Source organism: Aythya fuligula, chromosome 3 (assembly GCF_009819795.1).
Source record: "Aythya fuligula isolate bAytFul2 chromosome 3, bAytFul2.pri, whole genome shotgun sequence".
In the NCBI taxonomy this organism is placed as follows: domain Eukaryota; kingdom Metazoa; phylum Chordata; class Aves; order Anseriformes; family Anatidae; genus Aythya; species Aythya fuligula.
Genome location: NC_045561.1, coordinates 98351991 through 98365876, shown reverse-complemented (window position 1 = coordinate 98365876; position 13886 = coordinate 98351991). Strand labels below are relative to the sequence as shown.

Here is a 13886-nt window from a genome sequence, read left to right as displayed (position 1 = left end):
TAGAGATATTTACTGTATATTGAGAAATATTTCAAGTCATTTGAGGAAAAAAAAAAAAAAAAACACACAACTGTTTTAGACTGTCACTGAATTTGAGAAAACAGCTTGTGAAATGCTGCAGATTTCCTTTGTATAGCCTATTACATTTAAACTACTTAAGGCACCTCCAAATGGGTGGAAATATTCAAAATGGTTTTACTGTGCTGCAGATCCTAAAATATCAACCAAGTAATTCCAAGAACTAAAATACAGTAACTGTGAGATGTCTGCTGTATTGTAAATCTGTTTATGAAAACTTTGGTTTTGCTAATACCAGCAAAGACTATTACTAATTTTAATGACAGCATGTCAGTTCATAAAATTGCAGTGCCAATGCATTATTAAACAATTTTACTGCATCATTAAGGAATCTGTTAAAACATTTTTTAGAAGTGTTATGTATTTCTTCAGTTTGCTGCATGATTGGCTTTTAAATGGTTTCCTTGATACATGCTACGTGACCAGGAATGAAATATTACCAGCGAAGAACATTTTGAAATAAGGTGGTAGGCAATCAAGTTTGCAGTAGCTATTTATCATTCAGAATGTATTGCTAAGCTAGTGATGTCACTTCTAAATAGGAGAACTCTATTAAGAATAGGAGAGAAGGGGAAATGCATAAGGTGGGCTTATCTAGACACTAAAATATAGTAGTGATCAAAAAACTGTAATCTTTTCTCTTTTTTTTTTATCAGGTTTTATGGGCAGGATATACGTGCTAGTGCTATCCTGTTGGGTGATGTTCCTTCTCCTGCTCAAGCAGAAGATCTTTATGAGATTCTAGCATCCTTCACTGAAGAGTACAAGAATGAAGAGCAAAAAAATAATCCAGGAAAAACTGTAACGGTACAAGGAAGGGTTTGTGCATTTCTTTCTCACAGGCTTTTTTCTCTTCTTAAACTGTTTATAATCAGTGGTAGTGGTAATGTTGGTGTTCTTGTGGCATTCTTAAGATCTCTATTGGATGCTTACAAATGTAACACATAGCAGATACTTCATAAAATCATCACAGAATGGTTTGGGTTGGAAAGGGTCTTAAAGATCACGTAGTTCCAACCCCCTCCTCCCCCCCCACCATGGACAGGGACACCTTCCTGTGTGTAACGCCCACTGAAGTACACTCTGCAGTATTCCCCTGCTAGGCTGTTCTAGAGAAGTATGTTGCTGGTTTGGCTTTACATCATCTAGAAAAATCCTTGTTTTCAGAACAATGTATAATCAAATTTGAGGTGATGATTAGCAAAGTTTTTTCAACCTATTTCTAATCAAGTTAAATAATGAGCATACCAGGTTTGATTTGGTACTCTTCTAATTTTTCTACTTTTTCTGGCTTCTATTTAATGACATTTAAAATAATATAATTCTCAATATTATGGAGGATGATTTTTTTGATTGATGTTACGGATGGGCAATCATTTAGTTTTGTCTTTGTTAAACCCATCATGAATTACTCTATAGTCATGTGTATGTCACTAGTTCTGTAGTGTACTTCTTGAGTTCATACATTTTCAGTGTAACTTGACATACCTCTAGAGTATGAAGTTAAAATCTACTTCCAGGTCTGATGCAAGTTATTTTAAAAATGTATACATTTTAGGTATATGACCCACCTGCTAGACCAACATCAGGACCAGAACCACATAAACCTGCTGCTGGGCCAACACCACCAGGTTAGAAAACATTTTGATAATGATTAATTAATCTCTTTATAAGTGTAGAGCATTAAGGCTAATGAAAATTTTGCAATTACTGTAGTAGTAGCTGTCTGTAGGAGAACTTTTTTTTTTTATATATTCTCCCTTGAGCTAATACTGAGAGCATGTTGAGATAGTGCCACGAGCAATAAATGGTAAAGCATTTTTGTTTGTTTTATATTAACAAATCTTTTCTCTGACAGATCTATAAAACTACTGAAGGTTTAGTTACACAAGTAACTATTCAAGTAAAGCATATGTGTTTACTGGATATATAGAAGCCCCTTAGTACAATGACATTTCTTAGTAAAAAGTCATAGTTCTACTAGAAACTACTAATTCTACTTCTAGAAACTTCTGGTTTCCAGAAACTTAGTTTTCTGTTAGGTTGTTGTTTCTTTGAACAGTTCTTACAGCTGAGTAGAAGAGACAATTTTTGACTCTAATAATTCACCTGCCAAAATACTCACATGGAATGTAAGGCAGTATGCAGCTTCTGTTGTTAACTTGGTTTATTTCTATGGGCAAGGATAGAAGGCAAGACCCTTATTTCTTTCTCCTGTGCTGCTCCTTAGATAACTGCAGTCATTTTGGAACTATTGAACACATTAGAAAAACAGCGTATGAAATATAACAACAAAAGTTGGTATATCATATAACTTGCTACTTAATTTTCTTTCAGCTGAAAAGAGCTCAAACAGGCTTTATCCTGAACTTCCAACTAATTATGCCTCTGCGGGTAAGTACTGAACTTACACATGATTTATTAATACAATGTGAATCTGAGAAGTCCTAAAAGTACTTTGGAAGACATCTTCCAACGTCTGCACATTCCTTTATTATCCATGTGTTAAAATGAGATTTGGTTGTATATGCTTTCCTGAAAATATTTCATAAATATGCATCTTATTCCTTGGCTTTACGTTCCAACAAAAGATGACTCTTATTTTCTTTTTTCTGAGCAACGAAAGGTTTTTTTTGTTGTGTTTTTTTTTCTTTTCTTTATTCAGTGAGCTTGAAAAATACAACCAAATTAGCAAACCTGTTTTACATTGCCATCCAATTGAAGTGAAAAAGTAAGATGATATAACAAGCTTGTGTCCAGACCCTTATGCAAGGCATTATAATTCCTGCTTTAATTAAGAATTACTTCCACAGATCATATCTGATGATGCTGGAATAAACAGATTTCCATTGTGGTTATACTCCTCAAGTTTTTTAAGATATCTCTGTAGTAGAGATATCTTAAAAAAAAAAAAAAAAAAAAAAAAGTACCAAAAAGGTACTACTTGTTTGGTATTTTATTCTGACTCAGTTAAGCTTAAAGCAGTTTCAGCTCTAATAGTGAATCTTACTTGTAGTATTTGCAATGTAACTCTTGAGCTGTGGAGCCCATCATCTGGAAACGTGTGATCTGTTAGCTACATTTCCTAGGTGTAGGTGGGTATAATGGCCAGTGCAGGGGTAAGTTTTGATACTGGGCAACAAACTTGTCTGGGTTGTAAATAGTAAAGGAGATGAGTTTTTCCAGTTTTGGGGTGTGGGTGGAGGAGGGCTAAGGTTGACATTATGGTCAGAGGTTTTATTTTTCCAGCAGTTACAAAAGTCACAGAAAGGTTGATTCATCCATCTCATTAAATGAACGAAGAGCTAGACTTGTAGATGAAACATTTTTAATTACATTTTATGTAGACCTGAGTTATCTAGGTAGGTAATGTAATATAATCTTTTTCAAATGCAAGAAGAATGTTACATGAAAAACATGTTTTTCTAAACTGATAATGCGATGCTTGACTCAGATGCAAGTAGTGTTTTCATGTAACCGAATAACCCTTTAACTTAACCTCATTTTCCAGCTAAGTGCATTCAGAAATGCTCTAAATTTTTTCCAGATATTTAGAAATATCACAATTTTATTTAAAGAATAATAATTTGAAAAGACTTTTTGCAATTCTGGAACAAAAATAAATAAATAATAATAAATAAATAAATAAAAAACAACTGGCCTGTATTGTGATTCAGTGAAGTTTGAAGTTTTGCATCTGATAAGTAACGTGTTCCCTTTCAGGAGCATTTATGAACAAGAGTGGGTCTAGGGCTACAATATTATAAGACAAAATGGTATTTCTAAACTTAAGTGCTTCTCCTTGTAACAATACACTTTTTTATTTTTATTTTTTTTTTGTAATTAGGAAAAAGTAATGGTGTGGTTTACAGCTTTTAAGAAGTCATAGGACTTGCTTTAAAAAAATCTTGAGAACTTCTGCTTTTATTTTCTAAGTGATTGAGGTTTGGTTTTTGTGGTGGTGGTTTTTTGTTTGTTTTCAGATTTCTCTTGGATGCATTGGCTTTCTTAGCTTTCATAAGTACTAGAATCAAATATTATAAAATTAATTTTATCTTCAGGAAAATGTGTGCCCTCTTTGGATTTTTTGAACTGAATGAATTATCTATCTGCAGATACTGACTCCTTAACACTATTGTGTATAAAATCATCACTCTCAAACTTGATTATAGTAAAAATTTGAGGAAATCAGAACATGAATTGTAACTAGCTTTCTTCAGCAGAAACTTTTCATTTTGAAAATATTACCAGATTGTTAGTGCACCATTAGGCATATGTTTGTATTCCTGTATACTGAAAGAAGTGTTACATCAAGCTTTCTGATGAAGTGGAGGCAGACAAGAAATTTTTCATAGTGTTTTAGAAGCTAAAAAAAAAAAAAATCTTCAGTGATAGTTGGAGTGATTTTTTTTAACATCATAAAAAATTCATACCTTCACATATTAATTTATCTGCAGCTTTTCAGATACTTTATTCCCTCTTGTTCCCTTTGAGACATTTGTTCTGTAATCAAATCACCTCTTGATCTTCCTTGATCTTTCTTTTGATTTCTAAACAGATTGATGAGCTCTTTCTCCTAAGTATTTTTTCTTCCTCTTAAATTTTAAATAGTGCTACAAGTAGCAAATTTAGAGATGTGAGCTCACAGACATCACTATGGTTTTTGGAAGCCCAAATCGTATTGAATTTAGACAAAACTCTACTCCTCGTAATTGATTTATTATTTAAACCTTCTTATGTATTGCTAATCCACATTAATACAGTTGAGCCAATATCAAGCCTTTCTGAATAAGTGGTGCCATGAAGTTCTGGCAAACTCAGTTTGTGTTTACTAAATCACTGAGATGCTGCTTTTCATGGTTACAGTTCTCCAAGAATCAGGTCTGATGCAATTCTCTATAATTTTAGAGATGATCTCAATAATCTCAATTGTCTTTCAAAAATCTCTGAATGAAAGCTGGTTGAATAAATTTATGAAAATTTGCTTGCTGTGAGAATTCTAAGAAAGACTTTATGCCTCCTTAAGCATATTTTATCAAGAAAATTTTAGGGTTTGTATATTTCCTTGTTTTGTTTGTATGTTATGAGGTTGTCTGTGACCAGTTACAGACTTGGTAATTAAGCCAACAAAATTACATGGACTAAGAGTCCAAGAGATGTAAAGCTTAAACTGCTTTGCAGCTCTCTGAGTATGATATCATCATTTTTACTTGTGACCACCTCCTGTTTCATTTATTATGCTTGTGTTCTGCAGTTCTGTTTCCATCTGACTTATGATCTTGGCGTTTTTGTACTTTTACCTAGTAGGGTGATACTGATCAAATTCAGGGAAAAGATGAAATCTATAGTGGCACTGTGACACCATTCTAGATTTCTCTGCACTAGTACCTCAAACTACATGTACTGCTGAGCTTGGTTAACATAGTGTAGTGAAACAATGAAGCTTTTAGTTAGAGCTTCTGAAAGAGGGCATCACTGTGAATGTGTTTGCAACTTCACAATAGGCTTGCTTTACGAAGTGTGTATTGAAGCATTCATTTGTTTTTTTTTTGTTTGTTTGTTTTTCTATAAGCTTCTCTTAGATTTAACAAAACTAGTATTAGCTTAGAACAACACAAATTTAACTGGAAATCTGGCATATAGCTATTTATATCAGCTACGCAGTTCCACATTTAGAAATCCACTGATTAAGTAAATAACATCTGACAACTGCACTACAAAAGAAATGCAAGTGGGCCTAAATCCTCTCTTGATGAGAGGCACCTTTGTGTTTTTTTGCTTTTTTTTTTTTTTGATCTGAAAATGAAATCGTCCATGGAAATGTGACTTATTTCTGTCACTGAGACTGGCTTATATTTTAGAAACGTTTGCCCTGAGTCGTTTTCATATGTATTAGCTTGTACACTTTAAATCTATTCAATAATGGGAGTATGAGAGCTTTGAGATAAACAGAATAATATATTCCACCTGATGAAATGCTGATAAAGGAAGTAATTCTTTCAGTCAAACTTCCCATATTTTTCCATGATCACTGTGATGTTACAATTCTAGCTTCTTGTTAGGTAAGAAAGTTAACTGGTTAATGAAGTTGTTTTCACATTGTCTCTTCATGTTAATGTGGAGTAGACTTGAATGAAAGATAATGATTTAAAAAAAAAAAAGTGGGTAAAATAAAGTAATACGCTTGGATAAAATTGGATTATGTCCATATTCCTTCAGGCACTGTGGATGTGTGCTGTGTAGTTGGAAGTGGGGAAGAAAAAGCTTTTCATTTTTCAGTACATGAATTACTCGTTTTCCAAAAAAGGCAGAAATTTGCTGTTGAATCAAGTAGAACTATTTCACATTGGAAGCAAGAACCCTCATCGGGCTGTGTAATCTCTTCCTTCTATTTTATATGAAGAGGAACACTAATAGATTGCTGACCCTAAAATGAATAGAAAGGTTAGACTAATACATATTTGTTTTTGGAAAAAAAAATAAAAATTATGGAGTGTGATATATGAAGTCTAAGTTTTTTCATGTTTACTAAGTTAGTTGATAGACAATGTCATGAATGCTTAACCCCCTGTAAAGTACCTAAAGTAACTTTTATTTTCTTTTGATCTTTTGAGTTTTAGCTGAGCTTGGTCTATTTTTGTGGGTTTTGTTTTGTTTCTCTCTTTTTTTTTTTTTTTTTTTTTTTTTAATAACAAGGCTTCTGACATGTTTGTATTTAGTTACTGGAATAATAAAACATCCATCTGGTGGTCCCCACGGTATTAACTTTCTTTCTATTATGAGCTCTTTCTTAATAATAACCAAACCCAGGAAATCCCAGGAAATTATTTTTGAGACTATTTTTATCTCTGAATCACTTTTCTAGGATCATACTATTACTCTTGTGAATGTTATAAATCAGATAATCAAGCTGCTTATGGCTTATGTTGTGGCAAGCTGAGAGGAAAACATAGCATGCAGGAATTCTTCTGGTCATACTGAAATAAATAACTTGCTGCGTATAATCAGCTAACTCAAAATACAACAAAGCATGAGGCATGAGAAATTGAGGTCAAATGTGTTAGGATGATATTGGGGTCTTCCTGATATGTGCATGTGTTGGTGGAGAAGTGTAATGCTAAATATGACCTAAGTGAAGCGCAGTGTTTTTTTTGTTGTTGTTTGTTTTTTTCTTGGATTTTTTTAATGGCTTGGAATAAAAATTAGGAAGTTAGAGCCAATTTGTAGGAAAATGATAGTGTGGTATATGCTTCTTTTTAAGCAGCATAAAGATAATTCTTATTCACAGTAGTTAAAATTTGAAGTTGTTCATGTGAACATGCATGTTAGTGTCAGCTAAAGCCTTTGTCTGAGGCCCTTTTAAAGCCCACAGCTTGATGTTTTAGCATATTTATGAAATATATGCTTAAAAATTTATTTCAAAGCATTAAATAGTATTTTTGTTCTGCTGTAGTAGTAGGACAAAGACAAATTCAGATTGCTTTCCTATCTATTTATCTATTAAAAAAAAAAAGCCATTGGGATTATGGGAATTTCTGCCCCATTAATACTAATGGAAGCCAAGTAGGACTTAAGTACCTGTAGGAAGTGATAGGTATGCAAGATTTCTATCCAGACTGTATTGCACAGTGTTTGATTGACTTGTGATAAAGGCTGATACTCATCTAAGAGATGCAAATCATTTTATGGTTGTTCTTGGGTGGATGGGATGAAGCTTTTAATCTATCTTGATAGCAAGAACTAGAAATTTTTTCTACGTCTGAAGACTGCATTTTTGAGAACATCCTGTCTACCACACAGTTCCCATCCGATGGGAGGACAGTAAGACATAGGAGGAAATGCTACATACTATTTCCTGGAAGGATACTGAACATCAAATTCACACTAGTGTTAAAGGAAGGCTCTGGTAATAAATACTGGGAATAATTTCTTTGGAAGTTAATTAGGATTTCCTGTGATTCAAAAAAGCACTTCATACTTTTCCACAAGCAGCAAAATGAATAGGGCAAGAATAGTGTTTCCCCCAAAAGTGATGTTCACTATCCTAGAAGGACCATCCAAGGGACCTGGGGTCTTGCATCTACCTTTGCTGTGCTATTTCAGCATTGCATCATGTTGATCAGTCAGATTGAACAAAGAAGGTGTTTTGGGAAAAATACTCAGTTCCTGAAAAGGAAACAGAAGGCCTTGCAAAATTAAATCAAACACCAATATAGACTAACTTAGTATGGCAAATAACTGTTCTATGAATGATATAAAAAAATACTTCTCACTTTTACAAAAAAGAGATAATTTCAAGAAGCTTCTTCCCTGAATAGTAGTAGAATAACATAATAGTAATGAGAACATACTTGTTGGGTCAAGAATAAGCCCTAGCATAGATTTCAGCAGCCCCTAAACCCGTTGACCCAACTAAACTGAACAAGGGGTTTCTGAACGTTGTAGATATTTGCATATTGTTGTTATGAAAGTGGTAGACTTCACATTAAAATAGTTAGATATTCACTGGCTTTCTCTACGGAAAGCAGTTTGTGAATCTTTCTTTACTAATGACTTGAAATCTTTTTGTGCTTTTCGTCTAAATTTATTTGTGGAAAGATTAAATCAGTTTTGTCCCATTCTTTCCTGCTCTTTAGCTAAAATATCTTTTCTGTTTTATTCTTTTGCTAATAGATTCTTTCATCTCAGATTCTCAGATTCTTTCATCTGAGTTTTATTCTTTAAAGCTATTTTTTTTTTCTCCTTTGGAAACAAGCTTTCTATCCTTCGTCATCCTGTTCCTCATCCAGTTTTGAACATTGGTGATGGGAATTGTCAACAGGACTTCAAACAATGCCTTGTACAATAATATTATTTTCTATGTTTCCATATAAGATCTCTTTTTCTCATTAACTTTTTTTCTAAACAGTCCAGAGAAGTTTTTGTCTATGCCAGGCTGGAAAAAAAAAAAAAAAATTAATTGGTCAATATTTACAAAATGTTAGTGTAGATTCTGTGTGGAAATTACCTAGAATGAAATTGGGCTTGCTGTTGGTTTTGTTTGTTTTCAGGCTGTAAATTGTTTTTCAGAGTAAGGTAAAAGCTAAACTTGCTATTAGGTAAACCAGTGCATGTTTCAGTAACACAGTAACAGAACTTCTGAATCTGACAGTAGAGATTTAAGAAGCAAAATAAAGAGACATTGTACTCAGGTTGAGATGTTAACTCAGCATGTGTAGTGGAAATGTGGAACATCTTGTAAACATGATAAAAGATCTGAAAATCATTCCTAAACAGTCAAGCTGACCTGAATAAAACATTGTTCGGTTCTCTTTACTGTACTGTATTTTTCAGAATATGAATGCTATGCTTTGCATTGCATCTCATATTTTCCAGCCTGACTTCATCCAAACCTTTATTTGCATTAATGTTATCTTGAGCATAATAAAACTCTTGACATTGATACAGTTTATTTGACCATTTCAGTTTGAATGAAAATTTAAATGTTTCTTGAAAAGGCAGAAAAAAAATCTTAAAAGTAATCAGCAAAAGTACTGTTATGGAATTGACTCTTACAAGCAGGAGGTGTTTTTTTATATCCTAAATATCAAATACATCCACAGATGCTTGACAAAAAAGGCACTCTTTAATGCAAAAGCTGAGTGTGCTGAAACAAAGATAGAAAGCGTTCCATCAGCAGATGAAGATGATGAGCCAGCATGTTCCTCATGGAACTCAAAGCTCAAAAACAGTGAAATGTGTTCCTATTGAATGAGCTTAATTTGCACAGTAACTTAAACTTTAAATATAGTCAGGTCTGCTTCAACTACCAATAAAACCATTGGTTTTGTCTGTGAGGTGTGATGCAAGCTGTTGGCATGAAAGCTTCTTTAAAGTGGTCTGTTTCCAGCATATGTGGAAAAATTCAAAAATACTTGAGCCTCATTCTGTTTTGTGTGTGTGTGAAATGTATAAATACATTTTTATATATGTACATATACACATAAAGACATGTATAATCTCCATTTATTTTTTCATCTGTTGCTGAATTTCCATCTGTTCAGTCTCTGTAGCACCCCTGTGTATAGTACAACTTGCAGGCTACATCTGTGCCTAGCATTGCTTTGTGCTCTCTTTAACATCTAATATTAAACCTGGATGAATTTTTCCAGTCACCATTTTCTTTGTTAATGTAGAACATGGGTTATTCCCAAAATCAACCTGAAAGCTTTGTAACCAGAAAGAGCACTGAAAACCTGGATGAAGTACCTACTTGAACTACTATGCAGTATCTAATTCTTCAAGTAATTCAGAAAATAGGGTTTGCTCAGACAAGTCCCATGAAAGTAGAAGAGGGCTCAACACTTGGTTTTACTTGCTTTTCCAAGACTGGGGTGTACATTTAGTACTGAGACTTACTAGAGAGTGTAATTCCTGGAATGATACACAACTTTCTTGATATTATCCAAGCTACCTTGAAAAAACTTCATGAAATTGCATTAAATATACACTTAAATATACAGCTGCTCTTAAAACAAAAAATCCCCACCTTTACTAGCCAACCTGTTCCAGTGCCTTACTACCCTCTGTGTGAAGAATTTCCTCTGAGCATATAACCTACATTTCCTTTCTTTTATATTTAAACCATTCCCTTTGTCCTCCTGACACTGTATGCCCATGTAAAAAAAAAAAAAAAAAAAAAAAAAAGTCATCCTCCATCTCTTTTTGTAAGCCCCCTTTAGGTACTGAAAGTCTGCAATGAGGTCGCCCCAGAGCCTTCTCTTCTCCAGGCTGAACACTCCCAGCCTGCTCTAACAGGTCCACGTCCTTCTTGTGTTGGGGGCCCAGACCTGCATACCCAAAGTGAGGGCCTCACGAGGGCAGAGTTAGAAGGAGACAATCACCTCCCTCAACCTGTTGGTCATGCCCGTGTTGATGCAGCCCAGGGTACTTCTGGGCTGCAACCTTTTGGGTACAAGAAGATTTTTATCAAAAAGTAGAGAAAGACAAGTATTTTTGTTACCTCAAGCTATGGTCTCCTTTAAGTAAAAAGAACAGCTAAGGCAAGGGAATATTTGTTCTGAGAGTGATTTGCTGAATATCATGTCTCCTGACCTTTGATCAGATGAGCATTATTAGGGATTAATTGGATCAATGATGGCATATGACATACTTCAAGTATCTGCACAGAAAGACCTATGCTTATATCTGATTATAGCAGCTTAGTACCTGTAGATATAAAATGTCTTAGACCTTCTCAACCATCTGTTCAGTGAGACCTGATTGTTGTTTTGTACATGCTGAGGGTTTTTGAGGTGACTCCACATTTCAAAATAAATAAAAAGTGCTTTTAAGAAAATTAGCAGTTTAATATCTATAAGACATTTGAGAGTTCAGTTGTAAGATTCCTGACGTGGAACATTTAGCTCAGATCCATTTCCCAAACAAATGGTTCAGAATTTCTTCAGAAGCAACTAAACTGAAATTTTTAAGTATCTATATGTCTGCTCTGCTCTAGAGGCTCAGCTTAAAACCCTTTCTTCTCATGTTAAAGGCTGAGAGAGGTGGTATAAGAACATGGAAAAAGAATTGCAGTAGGTTGAAAAAGGAACTGATCAATGTTCTGGTGTGTTTCAAGAACTGAAAGAATTACTTTCATAACTTAGTATTTAGGATACAGTTGAGCTGCTGTTTTTCTGTGTGAATGAGAGTTTTACGCAGGCTTTTTTGTAAGTAGGCATTAACACCTGGAATACTTTATTGCCATACAGGGCCTGAAAAGTTAATTTCTTCAGAAAGTTCTAGTGTGTAACATAGCAAAATATGCTTTTGCTTTACTCTTGTTTGTACCACCATCGCCTGATCTTTCATTTTGTCTTGCTTCTTCTCTGCTCAACAATTTTTATTGCATATTCTTTTACCCCTTTTCACATATTCCTTACTTCAACTCCATCTTGTCTTTAAAAACAGAGGAATTGTCACATTCTAAGGATGCCTATCTTTCACATGCATGGTGATAAAACCATAAAATGGACATTGCCCAATAAATACCCGGTAGAGAGCTTTAATGTTATAAGGTATTTTGTTTCTTTTCATCGTGATGTTGTAACCTAGATAATGCAGGAAGCTGACTTAAATTTTGGGCAGCATATCTGTGAACTCAACATCACCTACATGGGTTTGGGCCAAAGTTGATATTACCTAAACAATAGCTGTTATGAATAGCAAAGCCTTGGACTTAAAAACATCAAAGAGTGGGCCATTATCTGCATTAAACTTCTACATCCATAAAACATGATGAAGTATACACATACAGTCAATTAAACCTCAGAAGTTCTTAATCTCCAAGATGCCGCTTTGCCAGAAGTCATGTGAAGTAAGAAACAGTATCAGTTAGGTTTTTATTATTGCATATGATCATAAATAGATATTTTTGAGGCAGTGCTTTTTCAATATTCTATAACCTCGCTGTGAAAATACATTTTTGTTTACATTCCAGCAACCAAGTGAGTGTTCTTTTTTGTTGTTGTTGTTTTTGTTTTTTTATTAAATTAGTCATAGAGTATATGCAAGATTACTTTTTTTTTTTTTTGAGGGAATACTCAAAATGATAGTCACATCATAAGCAAACCATACATTCTCTACTTCCATAAAATAATACTGTTTTCTGTTCTAGTTTTCATAATTTTGATTGTTTCTTAAACTCTTGACTGGAAAATGTAGTTGTAACAAAGGACTTTCCTTTGTTTTGTGTGTGCTCATAGTTAGTAATAAACATAAGACTACATACTTCTATAACTTTGTTTTTATACATTCCAGAGTATCTTATGTGTTTTCAGAAGTATTCTATGCATTTTTTATTGTTGTCATAACATAAATTAAATAGTTTCCATTGTTTTGTTTCTAGGGAGACATATCTAGAGGCATACATGTGTTCATTGAGACAATTGAACTTTTCTAAGATTGCCATTTAGAATATCTAGATTTTTTTATGGTCAAAACCACTGCTAGTCCACATATCTCGAATTTTTAAAAATTTAGTAGTGAGGTAGGTTAAGTGGTACATAAAACTAGAGGACTGAACAGCTTGCAGGAAACTGGTATGTAGGAATAAATAACGGTTCCCTCAAAATCCAGCAAAGCCTTACCTCTTTGTTACACGTGCACCCTTTACACTGTTTCTTGGACTACCTCTGACACAATTCACCTAAGAATTCAAATCGCTGCAGGGCATAACTTTGTGTTCATAGATTATTTTTATAGGTGCTGTTTTACATAATAGTTCAGGACTCAAATATAATGGCAACAGAGAGGGTAAGTTTAGATCTAGTAAAAGGTAGATATTTCTGAGTATGCCTGATCATATATAACCAAAGCCTCAGATTTTCCTCATGTTCTTGAAAAAGGTGCCTTACCACTGAGACATTTTCAGCTTTATAACTCTTCAGAGAAAAGAGCATTATATCAGACAGCAGGCAGTCCAACTACTCTGTCCATATTGGTGATCTAGCACACAATTTAGTGCTTTGACTTCAACCTGGTTAATGCTGCCTTCTAATGTAATATCAGGTAAGTTTTAGGCCTGTTTCCTTACTCTTTGAAATAGCTGCCCTATTTAATACATGTGCTGGTATTTCTTCTTGAGGTCAGGGAAGAGATAAAGGCCCTAACTGCAAAGATATCTTTCCTTTCTATGGTTAATCTTCCATTTGCTGGCTTCTTTTTTGTCTGTTCTGTAACCTTGGAATAGATTTCATTACTGTATACAGAGACTCCTCTTTTTTCAAAACCTGCTAATATTAAAACAGTTTACAGAACTGATGGCTTTC

General features: G+C 34.0%; 1 protein-coding gene across 2 annotated transcripts in view; it reads left to right on the top strand.

Annotated features, from left to right (window-relative positions):
* SH3YL1 (SH3 and SYLF domain containing 1) overlaps positions 1-13886 on the top strand; it is a 44009-nt gene that overhangs the window by 20291 nt on the left and 9832 nt on the right. Inside the window, exons 7-9 of one of the 2 annotated variants that reach the window (XM_032184429.1) lie at positions 735-885; positions 1637-1709; positions 2416-2472. In XM_032184429.1, coding sequence (XP_032040320.1) covers positions 735-885; positions 1637-1709; positions 2416-2472 — 281 coding nt within the window. Of the gene's footprint in view, positions 1-734; positions 898-1636; positions 1710-2415; positions 2473-13886 lie in introns of both variants that reach the window. The other variant, XM_032184428.1, reaches the window with a different exon arrangement.